Source organism: Orbicella faveolata, unplaced genomic scaffold (assembly GCF_042242905.1).
Source record: "Orbicella faveolata isolate gen_17 unplaced genomic scaffold, um_ofav_v1 contig_26, whole genome shotgun sequence".
NCBI lineage: Eukaryota > Metazoa > Cnidaria > Anthozoa > Scleractinia > Merulinidae > Orbicella > Orbicella faveolata.
This window is the reverse complement of record NW_028301554.1, coordinates 12,888,135-12,912,362: the sequence shown is the minus strand read 5'-3', so window position 1 is coordinate 12,912,362 and position 24,228 is coordinate 12,888,135. Positions and strand designations below refer to the sequence as shown.

Sequence of the window (24,228 nt, the reverse complement as noted above, 5' to 3'; positions counted from 1 at the left end):
CTACTCTAGAGTTTAACTTTTTTAGTTCAATACGTCAATATATCAGCCACATATCCTTTATTACTGGTGCACAGTTGGTACATTGATGACATGTATGCGGCCGCATATGAACACAACGGTCAAACGCGAAAATTCAACACCACCTCCTGTTTTCGAGTCCTCCAAGTTTGTGAGAATTTGAAGCGAAAATTTACACGACTGTTGTAAGAAAACGTTACAAAACGAGCAGTAGTAAATCAAATTACGAGCCCTTAAGTTAAGTCGATGACATTCATTCTATTCTGTATGAATTTGCAGCTTACACAGCTTAGCATTTGAGTTGAAACTGGAGAATATGGGAGATTTGAGACGCTGAGTGGCATTTTGCCGGCGGAAACTACGCGTACGCAGTGCCCGCTGTTTGACCGTTGTGGATATGCCATATTAGTAATCTCCAATAATGCGACAAAGAGAAATCCCACCGAAAGCCTGCGTGGCTTTTCTAATGTTACTGGATGACTACAGGACATCTAAGCCGTTGACTGTTTGACAATCCATTGTTATTTTAGGACTGTCCGTTTGCTCACGACAGAATGTGTGTCATTGCCACCTCTCTTCTCGTATATCGTTTCCTCATTGTCTCGTCCCAGTGCTCCTTTCCACTCCCCTCGCACTGAGATCCAATTGTTATTTCACCGATGACCTCGTCCGAAGTGAGAAGGTCGTGGTTCATGATCCTGATCGTGATCGAGTATTCATCAACGGTGTCACCGTCCACATCAAACAAGAAACCCTGATTCCACACAGGATTCACCCCTCGAGTTTTCTTGGTTTGCCTGGTTTCCAGTAGTGCTTCATTTGCATTCAGGTTCACACAGACGTACGGTGCTGTAAAAAAACAAAAATGCCATTATGACGTCAAACAATTAAGTGTGTAGCAGTCTGATCAATCAGTGCAACGGATGATCTGACTTCGTGTACTATGATGAGCAAGACTTCGAAAAGTTAAATACCCAAACACATAATATTAGTGAAAGAAACCTTAAAATAATGATCCACTTCTGTTAACATAACAGCACAAATGCATTACCGTTATGATTATAGTATAAATGCAATGAAACTGTTAAAGGAGTTTTACAATGAGTTGCGCATGCTCAAGGTTGTGACTTCAAATTGAAAACTTCTGTTGCACTACCAATAGCAAGCACTTTAGATTGATGACCACAAGTTTATCAGTGTTGTACACTATTAGGTGCTACCTTCGGTAAATAAAATGCTTACTTACTTACACTTACACATCCCTTAAGAGCTAAAGCGCAATTTTAATTGTTCTCGCTTCAACAAATTGCGTAATATCTTCAACTTGGCCAGGGTACTTAGTAAGTTTTCAGATGGAGTATTTTGTTTGACTTACCAATATTAAGAAACTTGCTGGTCTTCATTAGATTCGTAGCTTTCAAGATAATAACGTTCAGTCTTTGTCTTTTTGCTTCATAGCGGAGTGAAATGTGGATTTCTCCTCTTGAAAAGCTAAGAGAACGTCCTCTTGTCTGAAGTCAAATGAAAAGATGAATTACCTAAATATAAATCAGTCTAATACAGAAACTCAACTAGTTTTCACACTAAATATGATCACACCAAATTCTAGTGCGAAGTTATTGAAGCACGAGAAGTTACATATATTAGCATTTGTCTGACATTCTTGTTCAGGCTAAGAATTGTGTTTTCTTCAAGCTGAGAACCACGGTTTGAAGGAACGTTAAAACACTGATCACTAGGTCTCCCAGCCAAATGTGACTAACGATTCTAAAACATTTCACCTCTTCTCTTTGAGAGATGAGAAACAATCGGTTAATTTGCAGTTTACTTTGTGAATTAGGCATGACCGAATGGAAAATTCAATGTCCTCAGCTATATCCTTACCGCGATCGATCGGGCTAACGAAACTCGATTCCAATTTAGCTGGAAATGGAACATATACGTACGGCAATTGTAACACAACATAACGTAACGTAACATAACACAACCACCGATAACATAAAATAAAATAACATAACATAACGTAACGTAACATAACATAACATAACACACAATAACAGCAATGCACAACATATTTAGTTGCATAGAGGCAGACTTGTATTTTCTCAACAAAATTGCAGGATAAGCTCGATATTTGTTAACAGTCGTTCTTCAAATTTATCTTAATGTATTTTACAACTTTTTACTTGGGCATTGCTAATTTTTTTTGTTTCTGTCTCAGTTTTCCTCCTTTTTTATTTTCTCAAGTTCTCCCCAACTACTACAGTCCTTCCCAAAGAAAGATTTGTATTTCGCAGCCTGCATTTGACAGAAATTCGTCCCCGCCCCTGAAACAAATTAAAGCTCTCCCGCGAAATGCTTCCAGCTGTTCAGACTACACTCAACCTCAGATTTGTTTACCAAGGTTAACTACGTATTAACCAATTCGCAAGATAGTCACGATAGACTGATTTGAAAATCGACCGTGTTCTGCGGAAAAATGTTACAGCAAAACATTTTTATGGGCTATATTTTAACCATTGGCGCTCTTTTTATCTCAGCAGGTTGAATTATTTGCAAATTAGAACAACGACATGGCTAAGTGTTTGATACAATTGTTTGCTCAAATCCTTTAAAATATTAATCCTAAAAGAAGTCACTAATAGCCGAATCGTCTCAGCGTTAGATATCAGTTACCTGCTATTTAAAGTTTCAATATTGTATCGAGGTTGATAACGTTCAGTGGCGCCAGTCATATACACAAGATATTTGCCCCAGGCTTGTTTATCCTTGCAAAATTTTTCACCGTGAAATGATTTTGAAAGAATAGGCTTTGAGTTTGTCACCCTTAAACGTTTTTTTCTTCCATGCAGATTGTTTCAACGTGTCTAAGGAGAGGTCAAGTGAATGTTACCATTGGCATGCGCAATTCTAAATCTCCGCTAAGAACTAAGTTCACTGACAGATGCGCAACTGAAAACATGACTGGAAGGCTGTCAGCATCAACACCGAGACATTAGAGAGTCCAGTAAGCCGCCTGAGCTGATAAATACGGTAAATACTGGTTAGGATCAACCCTCAAACACCTAGCAGCTGATATTTTCCTTATATTTGCTTCTTGTTTTTGACATTTCTCTCGATTTTAGATCTAAGAATTTTGTTGAGGCAATATTACCAATTCTTTTCTTCATTCCCTTAGCTTTGCTGCTCACCGTTTTTTTGATATCTTCTAGAGAAACATGATGTCCCAGTTATTCGGTTCAGAAGCAAAGGATAATTCAAAACCAGAGGGGTGACTGACCAGTTGTATACAGCGATCTTCGACATCTTAACTTTCGCAAACCAGCTATGTCGCTTAAAATACGTTATCAGAATTCTTAAGATTCCCCGTGTGATGAACTGTTTCCTTTACCTTAACCCTTGAGCCTGATGTTGCAAATTCGTATAGTAATTTGAAACTCGCTGATACATTGACCAATGCGCTTCTAATGTTGCAGTTCAATGATTAAGGAAGTAGAACCAAAGAACTTTTACGGGTACTTAAACCGCATTGTTTTCGTAAATAGTGTTCGTAATATACTTGACTGGTAAAGTTAATTCTATGAATCTATATATTAAAGTGCACCTAACCTCCAATTTTTTTTCCGCTAAAACAAACCTACTTGTAATTTGAAATACTCCTGTGAGTTTTGAATTCGATTAAATCCTCGATTTTTTGTGCTCCGACGAAATCTCAAAATCATGGAGGCAAGGTGCACTTAGCTTTACTGCAAATTACCGACGATAGCCGACATTTTATGCTACTCCAAGCTGGGTCACAACCTTGTTTAAGCCTTCCTTCTTAGTTCTTATTACAGAAATTTAAACCTTCTAGGAAAGTATGGGAAATATCATACCTGGGATTTAGGTAATAAGTTTCTCCATATTATGGTTGGCTCGCTAGGATGAAATTTCTCCAAATCAAAACGCAAATCTGTGAAGCCTATCATTTTTCCTCTGCTGAACTTATCAAACGCGTACAGTCCCAGGCGAAGAGTCAACTCCATTAGCTCGTTTTCTGAATATCCAATAAACTCGAATGTCTCGTTAAAAATTGGCTCGCCTGTATTGCTTTTGATTTCCGTGCGGTAAACGTTGGAATCGTCTGGAAGAAGTTGAAATCGCACTTGTGTCGGCGGGTGTTTTCCATACCATCGTAGCGGAACGTTCAGCGCGCAGATAATGTTAATAAATAAATGAGAATCGTGAAAGTTATAATAAAGTGAAAACTGCACCTGACATGGTTTCGCCTCTAAGTTTTGAGCGGAAACCATGTCACACTCGCATGGACTGTAAAATGTTGAGATCTTCCTACAAGATGGGCAAGGAGACACATTTCCCTTGTTTGTGTCTCCCTCCGACTCTGAACTTATTCTATCCGGTGGCAGAATTGGTTCCAATTCGTGCTTCGCTTTGGAGCTGCTATTCTTCTTAGTCCTTGCAGCCTTCTGGCCCCTGTTGCGGAACGCGAAAACGCACACAAATATTGCGATACTCGCAGAAACGATCCCACCGCAAACAGCCAGAATCAAAACAACGAGACCTAGAAGAACAAAGAACTGTCACTAGCGTAACACAGTGACTGTTGTGGCACACTCTACATGATGTTTCAGTTCACTAATCAATTAGAAGTGAATTAATTAAATAGTATCATACATCTGCCGGATTCATCCGACTGTACTCACTCATTGCAATCAGCTGATTTTTGAAACCGCTCAAATTCTCTTGCGTCAATGAATCTTTTCTTCCCGCCCGTATTTCGTCTTCATATTATGAGTAGTTGCAATCTTGTTAGGGTAGAGTATTATATCAACGTGTAAATTCGTGTTTCCTTCTCCTCTGTTTATTGGTCCAGACAATTGAGATCAACTTTTTTATTCTCCACGGGTCACGGACTTGACCCTGTTTGAGCTGAACAATATTCATGAATGCTAAAGACGTGTCATGCAACTTTCCTTTAGATCACATATCTCTTTCCGTGAGCAACAGAGATCCATGGTGCAGTTTCCGTCTTTGTAATGTGAGCTGGTTGTTATATATCCTGCATGCAGACCTACGTGTTAAGCGACCTGTTATCACATAGCGCTTGTTACGTATTCCTGAAAGCTGATCGAACATTATGCAAAATTCTATTTCTGGAGTATTGAAAATGTCTCTAGCGCCAACGAAATCCGAACTTGAAGCTGCCAGCGACGCAAGCTGAGACATTTCTTCGCTTAGTTTTATTTAGTTTTTATTTTGATTGCCGTTTTGACTTTCTCTCCCTTGGTCTGAAGCCGGTTCTGAAGGTAATTAATGAGGAAGACAACAATTGGACGCGTTCTCTCTTTCGTGTCCTCTATCAGCCAAAACTCCTCGTAACAGACAAATGACCCACAAATGCACAACTGCTCACTTTTTTAGCTCAGATGGTATAGCGCCGATGGTTGAGTGATACCCACGCGGGCAGTCACGCGGGTAAAGCCCGAATCCTCGCGGGATTTCAAGGCACCACGTGGTTTGTCAAAGAAAATCCGGGACTTTTCATATCTTCAGCGTCAGTGGCCTGTTCGAGGAGAAATCATTTGCGCTCAGGAGTTCTGCTAAACGAATGAACGGCAAAATGGTTCGAGGAACAAGCCGAGGAGATGACATTGGGTAAGAAACTTACTCTTTGGTTTGGTGTAGTGCAGTCTGCGTTTCATGTAGAACTTTGCTCGGAATACCGACCATTTCATACTCACTTCACTTCACTTCATACTCATTTCATATTCAGAGAATTTCGATGAACGAATGCATTTGACTTGTAATCTATTGCTCTGCTTGTCCACTTTAGGAAGATCTTTGTTGGGGGATTATCCACAGAGACAACCAAAGGTAAAAGTGAGCTTATAACTATAAACCTAATTGTGTAGAGAGATATTTTCGGTTAAATCCTGCCTGATTCTTGAACGACTGTAAGGTGAGCTGTAGCACGTGCTTTGGATTCCTGTTGCTTGAAACTCACTTGTATCTTGTCCTTTTGATTACAGAAGGCTTACAGGAGTATTTTAAAACGTTCGGTGAGGTCACTGACTGCATTGTCATGGTCGACAGTGTTTCTAAGCGCTCAAGGTAATGGTACTGTGAAAGATCTGTCGCACTTTATATAAGCTGAAGCCTAAATTCTTACTTATGATCTGCAGGAGGTCAGATGCATTAGATGATGTCATGGACAGTTTTTGTGTTTCTTTATTATATAAAACAAATGGATTCCATGTTGTTGTGCGTCTAACAGTTACAGTAATAGTAAATTTCAGTGTGTCTGTTCAGTAATAGATCACACAAAACGTCAAAATGTAGTAAGAACATCAGTGACACACTCGTGTGTCACTTTTTTGTTCTTATCACTTTTTGATGTCATTCATCTGTGATCAAATACTGAAGAGACGGATGGCAAGATGGAATCTATTTGTTAAATTGATTACCTTCAATATTGCTGGTGTAGAATTAGATTCCTTTTGCTTATGGTTGCTTATGTTTCGCAGGGGTTTTGGATTTGTAACATTTCAAGATCCTTCTTCAGTAGACAATGTGTGTCAAAAGAGTGATCACATACTGGACAGCAAAAAGGTAACACCTGTTTTCTTGTAAGTTGTTTGATTGAATGGCAAGAATGGTTTTATGTATGATTACAAGGGAAAGCGAGATTGCAAATGTGCAAGTTATTTTGCAACTTTGTTTCAGTCGACATAAATGTACGAATGATAATTTGATTAGAATTCCCATGTTTTGGACTGTACGTTTAGCAAATGACACTGGATCTGCTGGTACTCTTGGAAGTGGCATGTTAATCTTATTTAGAAAACAGTCCTAAGAAAATATGCATGCTAATTGGTTAAAAATTGTGTTTCTATAACTCAGTAGAGGCACAGAACTAGCACGAGCTGTTGACGTAATGGTGGCGTGAGCAAAGAGAATTTACATTTTGATAGTCAAAGTTAACAAGTTGTTTTCCTTTTTTTTATGTCACAGTGTTTTCTAAAAGAAATACAAAACATGTTCTCCGTGTTTCTCTCTAGTTTTAGTAGAATTCTACTAGTATACTAATGCAAATGCTGTAATCTGATTGGCTGAGCCATTGGTGTGCAGTGGCTTGGTGTGGTCAACAAAATTGCAATGTTTCTTCGTTTCTCCAAAGTTTTGAAAGAACATATAAAAACAAATGAATAAACAAAATTCCTGAGAAAACTAAAAGGAGGGCATTTACAATAGTTGGTTTGGCCTTCAGCCTCATCAACTATCACCTCATAGGAATCTCTAGCTCATAATCTAGCTAATTGTTAAATAGAAACACTTGTGAAAGTTTGGGAGAACTCGAAAAAGCTGTGGAAACACGAGCTGTAGGCTCATGTTTCCACAACATTTCTCATTCCCCCAAATTTCCACTCTTGTTTCTATAACTCGATAGAAACATGGTACATGTTTTTTATTTCTTAAATATAACTCTGTTTGTTAAGATGTCGTAAGTGAAACAGAAGCATGGTCTATTTAATCCAAATTTTGGACACATTATTGTACATAACTTTATAACTTTATAACTTTATAACTTTATTGATTGTGTTTGATAAGCAACATACTTAAGGTGGCTTGATATTCCTCTCCTAGATTGATCCTAAGCGCGCTGTGCCGCGTGGACCAGGGCAGCAGGTTATGCTCTCCACACAATCTACTGGTGCACCCAGTGTGAGTATTAAAACGCTCCTGGTAGAACAGAACTGTTGGTCTGTCTTCAACTTTAGAGGTTCAGTCAGCCTTTACATGTCTCCAGGTTCTTTAGCATAAAGGACAATTAGATACATGTACTACTCCCCCAGGGTGGGATTGTCCATTGCAACGTACCCGCCAGCATGTTTCCAGTTTTTGGTGCAGATCTCCCAAGCTCCTTGGGAGCCATGAACATTTTAATACAGTACACTCAAATGCATAAAACAGCATAAGTATAAGAGTTTGTATGGGAATGTAACAATCATTTATAATGGTTAAAAATATGGAAAAGAAATTCAATAAGGATGGTTTTACTTTAGTAATTCACTGTTTTCCACCAAATGAGAGATTTGAAAGGGCTCGTGTCCTGCTACACAGTAAAAATTATTTTCAGCAAGTGGCATTAAGAGACTTCTTACTTACATTTATACACCAAATGCAAATATGGCGGACCACTCGGTCGGCACCCGGGATGAGTCGCATGAAAGCAAGGCTAGTCAGGTTTTGATGTTTTGTTTTGACAATGTTTCCCCAGAAAAGTCTTGCTTTGTTGTCAATCTAGTCTGTTTTATTTAGCTGTGGCTATGAGCTGTTTTGTTTCTGAACACCAGGAGAGGGGAAATAAATTTTTCCCCATTCACCTCCTAAGCTTAGGGAAAATAGTGGATCGATGCAATTTGTTGAGACGAAGGAAAGGAGTTCCCGATCGCTGCAGGAATTAAAGTTTGTTCGCTACAATTCACATCAGAAGATCTTAGAAAAATCGTTTAAATGACGAGCTTATGTGGTGTTTGGTGGTGTTCCAACACAATCTACATGACCAGTACCTTCCCCAAAGTAAAGTGAAGAAAAGCTCCTCTTGAACAACATCCTCTGTCTCAAAGAAAGAAGTTGACTTCACATCCACTTGCACAGAATTGCATGAAACAAATACTAAGGTGTAGTAACCAAGCGAATGAACTTCAACTGCCCCCATCGTTGTATCCAGTGAATGCTTTGAGCCAAATGAGAACAACTTTGAGCTAAATTCGGTTGCTTACACATTTTCTAAGATCTTCCAGCCTGCACAAACAAACTTTAACAGTTCCTTCGGCAATCGTGAACTACTTTCTGTTGTCTGTTTTCCCTGAGAGGCGACCACGGAAACAAAAAAAAAGCACTTTCCCAGCTGTGGAAGATTTCAGTTCCTTTTGGTGGCATTCAGGAACACAACAGACGATGAAGCAAGACTTTTTTGGGGAAGCATTGTCAATACAAAACATCAAAGCCTGACTAGCCTTGCTTGCATGCGACTCGTCCCGGGTGCCAACAGAGCAGTCCGCCATATTTGCATTCGGTGTATTGAGCAGCAATATTTACACCATTGAAAACCAAACATTTTCTCTTTTATTCTTCCAGAGGGATTCAGGGAACAACGACCACAAAATATTTGTAGGTGGACTCAGCAGTAGCACCACAGAAGAAGATCTGCGCACATTTTTCAGTTCATTCGGCAAGGTACACTGCAAGGGTTGTGTACTCACTGATTAAACTGATAAAATATAATTGGATGTTTTAGTATGAGTACTTTGGTTTTGGTGTGAGCACTTAAACTCAAATAATGAAATAAAATGACTTGATTTCTGTTAAATTTTTCCCTCAAACTAAGCGTATGGCTGATGTGTAAGTTGGTTTTGCTACACATAATGTGGTGGTCTTTGTTTTGTTTCAACAGGTTGTTCATGTGAAGCTAATGTATGATAAAGAAAGCAACAGAATGAGAGGTAAGCATGTAAAGACTTTTGAAATACATAGTTCTTTGCTTGTTTTTTGTATTTCTCCTTGGCTAATGCCAGCAGCTTTTATTTTCTATTTTAATTTTATAAAAGTTAGTTTACTTAATATATAGTTAATATTTCTGAAGGTTAAAAGAAAATAAAAATAACCTTAAATGCTGGTCTCACAAGATAAACACTTTTTTGTAGGACAAAATCTTGTCATACTGATTTTATCAATTTACCAGATCAAATGGAGCATTGAATATTTCTTTGAAGATGTTTCAGTTCAACTATAGACTTCCTTATTCTGTGTAGTGTAGATATGGTGTGCACTTTTACTATTGAAACTGCTGGAGTGATGTAGTGTATGTTGATGTTGATTGTTTGTCTTATGGTCTCTCAAATGTTCATATATCTACTTTTTTGCTCGAACTCAAGATTATACTCAAAATTAATGGCAATCAATTTCCCAAGTGAGGATGTGCTCCTTGAGGATGAGATGTGAGACATATCGATTCCCAAAGTTTGTTCTACCACTCAATTGGTTTAATAACTAAAATAAAATATATTAATACAAAATCATTGGAGACATATTTTCCTGTGTGTGTGCTAGTTATCTTAAGTATTTACAATGTAGTTATTGTCCCATCTGTGATGTTTTCTCTACAATTTTTATGTTATAGTTTTTATGTGGTCTTTTCCTAGTTTGTTCTAGAGTTATCAAAATTTTTTTCAATTCCTATGTGAAACTTCCAAAATTATGAACTACACCTCTTATCTTGTTCTTAAAGTTTACATATTCTACTTAGATTATCCTTAAATGTTTGAAAAAAAAAGTGTTGTTATTGCACCTTACAAGTTGTTCATTGTAGTACTTTTAGAATATTTTTTTTTCTTCAGTTTAATCCCATTTGCGGTAGATTTCTTTCCGTAAAAAATAATTAAAGTCTGGCTTAGTTTTTAAATCCACTAATGGCTTTTTTTTTGTTACAATATATGGTGACAAAATTCAAGGTAAACAATTTTTGGCTTATTGAAGTTAGTCTGTAGGCTGTGTTAGCATCCACTGTAAGCCACAAGTACATGTAGTTCAGTTCAATTATAAGAATGCAAATATCAGCTATTCTCAAGAAGAGATACAACTGTAAATTTAATGTAGATTCACTGAAAAAAATGAAGTGAAATTTACAGGGCAATATAATAAAGTTGTTTAAATTTTACACCCTCAAGGATATTCTTATAATATTGATTTCTTTGAATTGACTGAGATCTTTCGATGCTAATCATTATGTTTTGTTCTCTTATCTTCTGTTTGTGTATTTACAGTGTTTTGGTGTTGTTGTTTTACTTAATAGCTAAGAATCTCCTTTTGCTTAGTAGTATTTGTTCATATTTGCATATCTTTGTATTGTTCCTACTGAATGCTTCTTTCACTACTGAGCTTGAGTACTTACTATGATAGTATTTTCATGATATACTTACTGGGACATTAAACTGTAATGATGAACATGGTTATAGTCATTGTACACTGTTGCTAACTTATAAATGTAAGCCAAAGGATGGAAAAGACAGTCCAGTAAATACACTATTGGTGGAAGAAAGAGTTTGGACACCACAGACCTAAAACCTTTCATTTAATTGCCTGTATACCGTTTGTGTAAACAAAGCTGAAATGGCTTAAACCATGGCTCAGTACTGCCATTCAACAAACTAAAAATGTCTTAAAGTATGTCCTAGGAATTCAGTGGCAGAAATATTTGATTCCCTGATTATGTTACCCTTATACAATAGACCATTTTACAGTTGTCTGCTCAGTGACCTGGCCTTTGAATGGCAGCGAGGCTGGAGGTGACCTTGTTTTGATACAGACCTCTATGCTTTTTTCATGTAAATGCACCCAGTTAGCATTAGAACAACTTGATTTACACAACAAAACCAGTAAGGTCTGTATCAAAACAAGGTCACCTCCACCCTTGCTGCCATTCAAAGGCCAGGTCACTGAACAGACAACTATAAAATGATCTATTTTGTCTTAACCACTATCCTTGTTGCTTTGCAAATTTGAAAGTCAAACTTGGATTAGACTTGTCCATGAAGCATATCAAAGAAAGTACTTGTGAAACAATCTAATCCATTTTTCATGAAATGGTGGTAGAGTTTGTTGACAAGGCTTAATTGTTGTCCAGCTAGCGTTATGACTTGCTGGCAACAATGAAACACTCCACCTTGACACTGCCCCTTTTCCTGGAGATTGCCATTCTTGAGTTCTTAAATTGTGCTTGTCATTATTTTGCAGCTGCGATTATCTTTACAGGAATTAACGTATGCTTTATTTTACGTATTACTATATTATGGTAGGCTTTGGTTTTGTAACGTTTGAGTCAAGTGAAGCTGTCGAGGAGGCTTGCCGTAAACATTATCATGACATCAATGGAAAAACGGTGTAGTTACAGTTTAAAATACTATTTGTTGTGTATTGATGTTAGTTAAGGTAGTTAATCCATATTTATGTTGATGAAGCATGTGTCATCAACAGTTCCTCCAGTACTACTGCTACTACTGATATAACCACGATTCTTTGTTGTGGTGGGCTTTTACAATGGCGCATTAACCCACTGATGCCTGAATGAAATTGCCCGCGACCCACCCCTAATTTCCTGGCGTTTTTTTGGAATATTTCAGAGTGAGTGAAAGCACAAAAATAAACCATGTGCGCAGTAACCACAGACACAAGATCAGGTTTCAACACATCGTTTATTTAAAGTTGAATAAATGAAGGGTCGAATATTAAAAAATATTAACAAAAAGAACTCAACCTGACGTGTAAAACTGATCAAAAATCAAGAAATTACATTATTTCTTTACTGCGCAACAAAATGTCCCACGGAAGCTGAGAAAATTGACTTTGCGAAAAATGAGTTGATTATTGACTCTGGAGGACAAAAAACGAAACCAAATACAACAGAATTTCATTCTTGTACTATAACGGCTAACATTTGACAAAACAACGAAAAATAAAAGCGAAGAACTCATGTAAAACTCAATCTGAAAACAAGAAATTGAGTAATTGCTTCGCTGCGCGACAAAAATATTACGTTGCAAAAGAAAGATGAAAGTCGTAAATCAAAAAGACGACAAAAACAAGTGAATTATTTTGAGATCAGTCGTATTTCAACTGTGTTAATTAGTGGCCATTTAGTGCTTTACGCAGCGGTTTTGTGGTAGCTGAATAACACTCCAAAAAATATTTGAACAAAGTGAATAAAATAAATAAATAAAGCGCCTGGAGGTCGCCATAAATTAAATATGCAGAAATCCAGCATGCAAATTACTGTTCACTTTTAAAACCTAAAATTCCCAAATACAGGAAACCAAATGAAAGAAATGCAAAAGGAAGTTCAATAACAGTAAATTTTCATTCAAGTTGAGGCGAAGAAACCTATTTGAAAGCAAAAAATTGTTCAAAATTTCGCAGATGTGCTTTGCTGCATGAACCGCATGTTCAAATTATTCTTCATGCTAACACGACTTGAGTTTTTGCCGACTGCTTTCACCGTCATTTTAACATCCATGGCTTTACCAATCATTCCCAAAGTTGAATTCAACTTCCAAGGAATAATGTACATTACCATTTGTGTTTCTTAAGTTCAAAAAACTGCTTTAAATCTGCAATCTGTCGTCAAAACTTACTTGAAAGCACTCTGATCTTCATGTTTTCACAGTGGTTGTAGGAAGAAAAACTTCTTCACCAGAAAGTTTTGAGGACTCTGTACTCCTTGATCCTCCATTCTGAGGCCACCTAAACATTGATTTGTACTTTTCCTTTCTATTTTTAAGCCCAAATCAGTAATTTATCCATGTTAGGAATGAAAACAAGACCTTGCAAGTTTTTAGATTTGGCCCACAACATGCCATGATTACCTCCACTTTTTGAGCACGCGATTTTAAGAAGAAAAACTGTCTTTCTAGGACCCCTAAAGTCCTCTAAAACTATGCTCAGAAAGCCCAGTCTGATTGGTTTATTTGTCCTCAAGAACAATAGAACAATAGGAGAACCAAAAAGTCTACAGGGAGGGTAGGAAAGGCAATTGTCCCCTAGTGCTTTTTTCGGGCAGTTACGGGCGGCACAGGGAAATAGAGGAGGTTTTTGCACAGGCAGTTACAGGTGGCACAGGCGTCAATGGGTTAAAGTCATTCTTTCAATGTGACTGGCCAGTCGAATGAAACATTTATGGAGTCAATGATGAATGTGTATTTTTGAATGAAAGACATTCTGCTCCAAAAGGGGAAGCAAACTTTTCTCTAAAATTACTGTGTATTTATTTTTTTACTGATCACATTTCAGCATGTGATAATCGGTTACACCTGCTTTCAGAGTTACACACATAGGCGACATCTTTCAGCATGCTATGTAAATGGTAGGATGACCTGTTTAACTGTGAAATGGGCAGTTTTTCTGGTTATTAGCAGAACAAATAACAAATAAGTGATAATTACTGATCTCAAATGACTGAAGAAGATTGTGGACCTTGCATGTTTCTCAATTTGCGGGATAATTCAAATGATTTGAGTGTAGTCGATCAGCTCCCAATAGTGACTACTGCTAAAATTAGGCTGTTACTGCTCAGTTAATATTTGAAAGTTGTAAATGTTCAAAACAGTCATTTTATCTCTCACAGAATGACCTCTTGATAATCCTAGCGTTAGTTTAATGAAAATAAAATCAATCTTTCGTGACTAACAGTCAAGTTCAACCGTGAACAAGTCAGCTGTGCCTACATTTTTGACATAGGGCAGGTTACTTAGCATGTCAAGGGATGGCATGTCGAAAGATGTCACCTATGCATGTAACACTGAAAGCAGGTGTTAGAACATCATGCTGAATTGTGTTCACTACAATTAGAAATTCTGTTGTTATTCAGAGATGAGATAGAAATGGGTGTCCAGGACATGGTCATTTAGTCATATGTTGGGATTGGATTGGACAAATTTATCCCTACATATTCAAATGTAACTGAAAGATTCAGAGTCGCTTTTGTTCACATCTATGTGGAGGAACTAGTTGTAGGCTTAGGAGCCTGTAAATTTAAATTTGAATGTGTTGTTTTGGCTACTTTTCACATTTCATTTCCAGAGATATCTTTAGAAGCATACATGCACATGCATGCTCTTTTACTGAACAGATATTAACAATACATTAGTTGTTCTTCAACGGTTTAAGAGCATCCTTCTCTTATGCTGCTTTTGTGAACTTTCATGATGAAGTGGCCAAAGAACTGTAAAAGTACACTATATTTTGGCCTGTATTTTATTGTCGTAGCTGCAATACACATTTTCTATCATCAAAATTCAGTATGAATTACTTTTGAAATAAACATTGCATATTGTATATATATTCTCACTTAGTACAGATTATAAATCCAGTCTAAAATTTGGTTAGAGAATTGAGCATTGTATAGTCGATTGCTAGTTTACTCAAACTTATAGCCATACAAAGTCTAGATGAAACTTATCAAGGTTATTTGCATTACCAGTACTCAAGATATAGATTTACTAAAATAAGCATATTTTATGAGTAAGAAACAAAGAACAGTAACTGTAGTCAATCAAGTAACAAAAACTTTCAATTCTCTCGTAGTGTAAGTACTTTGATGTGCTCGTAGCAATATTCTTATGTATCTAAAAAAAAAAATAGCAAACAGGTCCTCTACTGAACAGTCCAGTTAAAAGTGTGATAAATCTAAGAGAAGAGTTCATTTTTACTGGTCTTCGTACTTTTGTTTGGTAAAACATATTTCAAGTCAGTAGATTGTAAGGAATACTTGTAGTGTATATTCCAATTCATCTCATTGTGTCAACTAGTCACAATGATATGATGGGATGTTGTAGCTACCAAAGTAAAATTTTCAGTTACAAATGTGCCGGTATATGTTAGGTTGCAATTTTGTGCCCAGTTGTTACCAGGATAAAAACAGTTTAGCTAAGATCCTGAGTTGAATTTTGCTGATAATAAAGTCTTAAAGTGTTGTGTACATTTTCATCTATAGCATACTTCATCTTGATAACCTTGCTCCCCTTATTTTGATTGGTCTAAAAAGAAAAGGCAGTAGCCATGCATGTCAGTCATAATAGACTGATGGCCCATTGTTCTCATGGTACCTGATGTTGAGAGAACATATTTGGAAATTTGAAATTGGCTTTCACTTTTTTTGATTATTTCTATTTGTTGATAAGGCAACACTGACAATGTCATTTTGTTGTTTTGCCAACATAAAAAACGCAAGCACTAGATGAAACACTTTTTGTTAAGTTCAACTTAAACAGACTCCTTGACTTATTTTGCTGTTTGACTTGTGTTGTTCTTTCAGGCCGAGGCAAAGAAAGCAGAGCAGCGTGATTCCAGTAGAATGGGACAAGGAGGCAACATGGGCATGGGTGGAGCACAAATGAACAGTGGATACAACAGAGGACAGTTTGGGTATCCTCAAATGCCAGGTAAGGATTTATTATATGGCAACTTTTGTTTGATTGTGTTACATTTTCTAAGACCAAACAATGCTAATAATACAAGCTTTGCATTATTGAGGAATCATTCAAACTGTCAACTCAAAATTTCAGCTCAAGTCATTTAAAATAATTATCATTAATTTAACCCATTGACGCCTGCATAAAATTGCATGCGGCCCACCTCTACGTCCCTGGCACTTTTTATAAATGTTTCAGAGCAAACGTAAGAGCAACAGTAAATCATATGCAGAGTAACCAAAGACACAAGATCAGGTTTCAAGACATCATTTATTTAAAGTTGAATAACTGAAGGGCCAAAATAATAAAAAGTTATATTTTTTCTCAAGCATCTGACCTGGCCGGAATCCTAAATCCTCGAATTTGATTGGCTAATCATGCGCTTGTGACCAGTCCAGCTTTTTACGATACGGCCCACGGGCCGGATTTTCTTCCCCGCTGTAGCAATTACGGCTCCTAAATTTTGCTCGTTTAAGTTAGTGGTAGTCGTCAATCTTTTGCCTTTTTTACACTTCCATCAACGATTAGTCAACGCAAGTTTATCTCTGTTCACTTTAAAATGGCAAGGAAAGTCACTAAGTAAATTCAATTGAGTGTTTTGATGTTGTGAGAGTTTGTTTGGTTGTTTGTAGCTTGGCGCTGTAATGGTGCGTAATCCTGTGGTTCTCTTACCATAAAATTTGAGTCAATTTCAGTCCAGTTTACCTCTGATCATTGCTGTATTTAGGAGAATTTCTGTGGAATACACTTGACGAAATTCCTCCCTTTCTGCTATTCAATGTACAGTAGAAAAGTCTGATTTCAAGTGATTTTATTAGAAACAACTGGCAGAAATTGCTTTTGTGGTAAAACTTCAAACTTTGCACGAAATTTCACACTGCAAAACAAATTTTGGAGAACTTAACTGGTGAAATAAATGCAAATGACATAAAGGAGGTCAGAATAAATCTGTTCTTTAATACATCTGAGTTACTTGCTCGTGAAGTTTTTTACAAATCGTTAGTAGACGGCGCGCAAGCCGATTCAATGACAAAGTCGCGTAAACAAACCCATTTGTAATCTGTAAAACCAATTTACTGCAGGAAAAAAAATAAACATGTTATTTGCCGGCATAGGGTTGGTTCATATAGTGAAAAACTGTGACCTCGGGCTTGAAAATGCTGCCCCAGGCCTGTGGACCTCCCAGCCAGTAAATAACATACATATATCAACAAAAAAACACAACCTGTTGTGTAAAACAGATTAGAAAACAAGAAATTACAGTTCTGTGTCTTATTTCTTTTCCACACGACAAAGTGCCCAACAGAAGCCAAGAAAATTGATTATGCGTTAATGAGTTAATTATTGACCCCGGAGGACAAAATGAAATAAAATACAACAGAATTTCCATTCTTACTCTTCTACTTTAGTGGCTAATATTTGGAAAACAACTTAAAATAAAAGGGAGAGACACTTGTAAAAACCAGTTTGAAAAAAAGAAATTGAATAAGTTCTTCGTTGTATGACGGAATAATACAGGGCAGCAAGAGAAACTAAAATAAAAAGCTTAATAAAAAAGACAACAAAAACAAGCCAATGTTTTGAGATCAGTCTTATTTTAACTGTGTTGAATTAGTGGCCACTTGGTGCACTTTGAGTCAGAAAATCTATGGTAGGGCTGGAAGAAAGGAATCAGGAGTCTTCTATGTATTACTGTAACATTAATCATGATTAATGTGTGTGCCATAATAAGGCAACTTTGTTAATGCAACCTCTCTGTAGATACAACAAAGTTTTTTATTTCTTGACAGTTGTTGTATTTAAGGTTGGTATCTAAAGTTATGCATTAGCAAATTTCCTATACAGTAATAAAAAAATAATTCTGTTGTCAAAAGGTCAGTTTGGTGTCCCTCCTGCTGGTCCGCCTGGCATGGGCAGAGGTTATGGAGGTTACAGTGCAATGACTCCAGGATATGGTGGGACAGCACCTATGGTTGGAGCAGCATATGGTTATGGTAAGGTCACTCCTTACTACTAGCATTTCTCATTAAGTCACTACATACAAATTATCTTCTTCACTTGGCTGAGAATATATACAATGTGTAGGTTGTCTCAAAATTAGTATATGGGTATCCCTGGTGACAGAATCATCTGTATAGCAACACTGGTGACAAACTTACTATATACTTTCACATGGATGTAGCTAAGAAAACCCAAAGTCAGCTCATTAACACGTCCAGCTGGCTTTTCTGACCTTAGCAGCTTCAAAGTTTACTTGGGTGAAGCGAAATCACATGGGTGGGTGGTCATGTGTCATGCATCATTGGCTCGTGGGTCGTACGTGAAGATATGCAAGATTTACTTATTTGGGTCCTAATGGTCCAGTAGCCTGCGAACAGGTTCCTGGTGAGCCCAAATGAAGCGAGGGAGCCTGTAGACATTCTACTGATGCCGCCGTTCTATGATGCCAGCTCCTGGTATCATGATATGATTGGTTAAATTGATTCTGAAGTGATTCTGAAGGGTACTTTATGCTCTGTTATGAGAAGGAATTTTAAGTAAAAGCTAGTGGAGTGGAGCCGTTTGGCAGTGCTATAGCAATTTTTTTGAGAGGTCAAAGGCATGGTTTCCAGACCTTCTGTTATCTGCTTGTCACTTCGCAGAGTTTGACACCTCTATCATGTGCTTGTAATTTCTTTAGGGTCGTTTCAGTATTGCAAAATATGTTTTAAGCTCTCTAAGTAATAGCTCTGGAGGGACAAAGTTAAGTTTGAAATATTCTGTGAACATGTTGCTTACTTGCACTCTATATTATGACACCCGACCCAGCTATTTGATTAGCTCGATTAGAACTGTTTGCAAGTACCAAAAATGTAGCTTCTTGACAGGTCTAATTAACTCATTGACTGATTTTTTACAGGCTTATCACCAAGGGCGGATAGGCACATCAAAAACAAAGTCTACAGGCTTCCCTGTCCCCGCCCCGATCATTTTGCTCTCCAAATTCTTCAGTTTTGCACTCGTCAAATTTTTTTTCCCATCCTCGCTGGGAGCCTGTTCGCAGGCTAATGGTCCAAATGATGAAAAGTGTATTAACTCTTGTTGAAGGCTTTATATCAGGACCGAGCTGAATTATGAAACTCGAAAGAGTTATTTATGAAACAACTAATCAAAGTTTTTGAAAGTTTTACTTATCTTTATCTTTGATAAGATAAGAAATGAATTCATTAGCCGTCCTTGTGGATCCCTCCCATGTTTCCATGAGTTTGGAACGAATTCAGTTAGAACTCTGCAGAGTTACATAATATAGCATGATAAATCGAATAGTGAGGTGGATATTTCGTTTTAATGAAAAAAGTTGGAAAAGCATGGCATTGTCAAATTAGTATATCAGTAATGTGGGAATTGACCTAACAGTTTTGGAGGCCAATTTGATGGGTAGGCAAAGTGGTCAGAAATTACAGTGTTTGTATGGGAATTCTATGGCAAATACGTTTTCTTTTAAGTCTAATTCTGGACAGTTTTATGAATAGCAAAGTTAAGATACTGGTCTATGTTTTTTTTTGCGAAATTGTATGCGGCTTACATGTTCACGCCACTTCAAGTGTACAAATGTATGAAAAATTAAAAACGCTACTGGATGCTTTGTAGCATAGCTACTTCCTTCAAATTTTGTGAATGCAATCCCTTGTCTAGGTTGGAGTTATACTATACTTGTACCATGTCAGATTCAAGTTTTCTGTGGTTTCCTTTCTTATGTAGGAAGATTTTCCCAGAAGGTACCCTCGAAAATAAACACCAGAATAGTAAAATAGGGCGTGATAATCTAGGTTGCCTTATGAAATTATAACTGAGACAGTACCCTGAGCACCACATACTGTTATTACTGAGCCAAGGTATTTAATTAGATACAAACTCTGGGGTTTAGCTGACCAAACAATATTATTTTGGTGTAAGGTTGGAGTTATACTCCATGTTACTATTGAATGTTAATATTGGCTGTTTCAGAGACTGTTTTTAGTTTCTTTAATTAATAATTTGACTTTTATTGTAGGAGGATATGTTGATCAGAGTGCTATGTATGGTGCACAAGCTGCTCCTGCTACCTCTGCTGGTAAGAATCAAGACAACAAAGGTTCATAACAGTAACAGTGCAAGAGCTTTTTATTATAATATGGGAATCAGTATTAGCCCAAAGAGCTAGACATCTGACTAATTACTAAGTTTCACAAGCTTTTTAAATGTTTGCAGTCAAATTGTGTCTGATGTAGAATGACCACTTTGTCTCGCATGGCCAGTAAACTGCTCCACTGAAAATGCCAACTTTGTCTTGGTGCTATGTAAGCTGTTGCAAGTTCTGTCTATTAAAATTCAGTTACGTAATGATTCGATTTAGTGCCCAAGGCGCTTATTTACTTTTAGTACCTGAAGAGAGGGCGTTTATTTGGGACAGGGCACCTATTTCTTTACTGAGAAACAACCAAATGTTCAAAACAAAACTTTAATATTGTTTTTATTTAAAAAAAGGAACAATAACAGAAACTGTAACCGTAACAAATATATGGTGGGAAATTTAATCTATTTTGATGGCGATAGCTTTGACGGTGTCGTTTTAGAGATATTCACGTTTTTTGTATTATGCAAATTCGGAAAGTGATGACATCATAAATAGTTCTGCTTAAACAGTAAAATGCAGAATCGAGAATATCTCCAGTGCAGTGTTCTTCAAACTTGGCACCAGAAATGTACATCACGGAAGAAACAGAATGACACCTACTATGTTGTTGCCATGGCAACACTCTTGGGTCCAGTCTCATTCTATGAAAAAAAACCAAATATCCCTATTTGCAATCTTTTAAAGTGGGATAGAGGGTCTTGCTCGGAACACACATGGTTCCCCTATTGTCTTAACTCTCCCCCTTAGGTTGCTGCGAGTGGATGATCCTTGTTTAAGATAAAATCTGGGAATTTTAGTCTTAGTTAAAACAGGATCAGCGGCATAACTGTTGTCATAGCAACGGCACAATGGGTGTCATTTTGTTTCTTTTGTGATGTACATTTCTGGTGCCAAGTTTAAAGAACACTGCTTTAATATTTCTAGAGATATTTATGTTGTACTGTTTAAGTGGGACCACCTATTACGTCATCACTTTCTTCATTTGCATGGTACAAAAACGTAAATATCTCTTAAACGAAAAAAGATATTCCAAAAAGGAAAACGCCATTCGTCTTTACTTTGAAAAGCCTTTCAAATAAGCAGCAATTATTTTTTACTTCATAGGCACTTAAATAAAAACACATTTGAAGGGGGTGCTCTTTAAAAAGGGGGCGCTAAATTGAATCATCACGGTAGCCAGTTTCCTGTTTGAGAGTACTTTGTTTGAGTCTTGAAAAGAAATGTTACCAGTGTATAGAAGAAGTCTTCACCTTTGCTCAAAAAATATTTTTATGAGAATGTATGAACCCAACGTAGCTTCAGTTGCGTCAATTGCTGAGTAACTTCCATGGTTTTAGAACCAGCCATTTCCAAAGATCTATCATATGAAGACAGTTGTTCTGCTTTGATGTTCCTAACCTATACGGTTGATTTTCACAGCGTATGGACCAAGTTATGGTGCTGCACCAACGTCAGCAGCATCTATGGCTGCAACATCAGGAGGGTATCCTGACTATAGTCAGATGACAGCTGCATCACAAGGGGGAATACCTGCTGCTGCCCCTGGTGCCCAGCCTCGCTTGGAAACCCCTGCTGCCGCAGATTATTCAGCATATGGTGAGAAAGCATGCCCATTTTATTGCACCTCTCGCAGTTTTGTGAAAATTTCATTTCCAAGTGTTGCACTGTCATGCTTGGCTATGGGTATGATAATGGCTATGCGCCCAAAGACAAACTTGGGAGATGATTGTACGAATGGCACAAGGGCCAACTTCCTTCGAGACCGGTTTTGGATGGTTAAGGAGTCAATGGGTAAAATGGAACAATAGTCCAGTTTCAAGTTATCCAACACATTGAACGCAGACTATGCATTTTGGGTCCCTACCTTCAATTAAATTGTTGTGTATCCAATGTATTCGGTAAACGTGGGGTGACTCAAAACTGGACTGTTGAAATAAAATGAAACTCTAAAATCAGCGAGGTTATGGAAACCTTAAGGGAGCATCCTTGACCGTACATATGAATAATGCAGTTGTGACAATATGATACCAGTGTTGGAGTTCATGTGTTTTCATTAATTGATGCTGTTTGTTGTTTTTTTTCACAGGCCTGGGTAACTATCAGCAACAAGAGTCCAGTTATGGTCCTGCAAGAACATCTTTCTCTTCAGATGCTAGCGGCTACAGTAGCTATGGGGCTAATGCCGACCAAACAGGCTATGGACCAAGTGCCTATGGAGGTGGAGAGAATTTTGGACGAGGGACCCCCAATGTTTCTCGTGGATTCCATCCATACGGACGCTAGAGAACTTTGGCGACGTTTTATCCAAAAAATGCATCTGTTCCGCGTTAAAGTTTCAAAACTGTTTATCCTTCCTAGCTTTTCAGGAGATTTTAGACACAATATTCTGCATATAGCGTCTTTTAACCTCCTTGAATTTGTTATTCTTTTGTTTTAGTAGCAATTCCAGGCGCCAAGGAAGGCTTTTATACGCCGGCTTTGCTGAGTTGATACTCAACACTGTAAAAACTATCGCTTTTTCCCAAACATTCACACTGCTGACAGCCCTAGCTTCTGACCGAAACTTTTCGAATCCGGAATGCTTGTCGTTATGATTGCCGCTTATTAAGTGATTATAATATTTTGAACAGCTGCAACAATGTTTTTCACTAGAATAGAAGTGTCTCCCTGTGCTGGTTATCTGAGAGCCTTGACAATTTTAAGTGTGCTCTGGCGGGGATAACGTTAGTGTAAAGAACCATTATGTTAATTTACAAACGTAATTTTTTTTCACCGAATAGGAGATGTTTAGGAAGCGGCTTTTTAAATTGACTGTATCATTAGTATGGTGTACCATCTTTACAACTGCTCAGTAAAATATTTTATGACATTCTTTCGTGTGAAGACTTGTGTTCTGTGAACTTGGTGTCAGTTAATTGAGTAGCAGACTTACTCGCGCGTGGAAGATGCAGTTCTTGGATTGTTGCCTTTTACGTGTACATTAACTGCGTACAAATTTCAGATTTGACTCGCTGTTTTCCATTTTCTACACGTAGACGTAGACTACACTCAAATTTGCTAAGTTTTGGACATTTTGTAGCATCTCAACTGTCTTTTGAGTGTTCTTTTTTTTAATAATCGTTTACAATAGCATCGAAAATTCACCAGCAAATCAGTGTGAAATCGCGCGTTTATTACAGCTCGTAACATTACTTTACCTTTGAAACCTTAACAAGAATCGTAGTTGAGTTAGTTGAGCTGGTGAGGCCTAGGTATCACACCAACTGTATACAATTAAAACCGAAGATTTCGTTGGCTATTTCCAAGTAACCAGGCGTAAACGGCAAAGGGATAGGGAGGCGAAAAACCCCTCTCCGGGTTAACGCCTTTTATCCCTAAAACGAGTTCTGATGCTAAATCAATGGAAATGATTTGATTTGCAACATAATGACCTGCCCCTATTGTCTCGGTTTAAAATAGAGGAAATTGCAACTACGAAATTACCTGTTGACATATTACAACGCTCCAGTCTTCGCCCACTTAAAAAAGTTGTGACCAGCTATGCTGCATGTCCTGCGAAAGTGCAGCCGAACCTCCGGTTGCGACCACCTCTCCTCAGCGACCAGTTTTCCAAAATACCAAAAGTTTTGAAGTCAAATCACTATATTTGGAACCTCTTGTAAGTGACCACCTCTCGTAAGCGACCGCGACACTTGGTCCACTTGTAAAGCTTAAAGTTTGAAATTTTCTTTTGTTTTTAACCTCCCGTAAGCTACCATTAGACAGATAATAGAGCGGAAATCGGATAAGGTTTTGTAAAATCATTGCATTCCTAGGTAGTACAAGGGACGGAAATTTCTCAGTTGGAAGTAACGGATTTTTTCCCGAAATTGTCTTTGTTTTACATGAATAAAACACTTAAAAAATGAAAAAAAATGCACATACACTGTACTTTATCAGTCTTAAAATAGACAGGCGACCGTAACTGTCCTATAATTACAGAAAACTAGAACTGAATTCCTGATTCACTGTTCCCTCGAGAACTGTCAA

At 37.5% G+C, this 24,228-nt stretch overlaps 3 protein-coding genes across 6 annotated transcripts in view; 2 read left to right on the top strand and 1 right to left on the bottom strand.

Moving 5' to 3' along the window:
• Positions 1 to 4,275, top strand: part of LOC110063294 (uncharacterized) — a 37,877-nt gene extending 33,602 nt beyond the window's left edge. For 3 of the 4 annotated variants that reach the window (XR_016209164.1, XR_002298210.2, XR_002298209.2), the window contains 2 exons: positions 2,871 to 3,051; positions 3,231 to 4,275. Coding sequence is in view for 1 of the 4 variants with exons in the window: in XM_020770262.2 (XP_020625921.1) it covers positions 2,871 to 2,889 (19 nt within the window). In the remaining 3 variants the exon portion in view is untranslated. Of the gene's footprint in view, positions 1 to 2,870 lie in introns of all 4 variants that reach the window. The other variant, XM_020770262.2, reaches the window with a different exon arrangement.
• Positions 41 to 4,930, bottom strand: LOC110063297 (synaptotagmin-C-like). The gene is made up of 4 exons (XM_020770265.2): positions 4,722 to 4,930; positions 3,894 to 4,579; positions 1,394 to 1,529; positions 41 to 867 (listed from the first exon to the last, which is right to left on the bottom strand). The coding sequence occupies exons 1-4, from the start codon at positions 4,723 to 4,725 to the stop codon at positions 563 to 565; spliced, it is 1,131 nt and encodes a 376-aa protein (XP_020625924.2). The 5' UTR covers positions 4,726 to 4,930; the 3' UTR covers positions 41 to 562.
• A 71-nt stretch (positions 4,931 to 5,001) lies between these two features.
• LOC110063296 (heterogeneous nuclear ribonucleoprotein 27C-like) lies at positions 5,002 to 23,071 on the top strand. The gene is made up of 13 exons (XM_020770264.2): positions 5,002 to 5,673; positions 5,852 to 5,892; positions 6,048 to 6,129; positions 6,543 to 6,627; positions 7,663 to 7,740; positions 9,160 to 9,258; positions 9,476 to 9,524; positions 11,877 to 11,959; positions 15,887 to 16,013; positions 17,918 to 18,037; positions 20,077 to 20,136; positions 21,619 to 21,795; positions 22,286 to 23,071. Exons 1-13 carry the CDS (start codon positions 5,627 to 5,629, stop codon positions 22,480 to 22,482), a joined length of 1,245 nt encoding a protein of 414 aa, XP_020625923.1. The 5' UTR covers positions 5,002 to 5,626; the 3' UTR covers positions 22,483 to 23,071.
• The last annotated feature ends 1,157 nt before the right edge of the window (positions 23,072 to 24,228 follow it).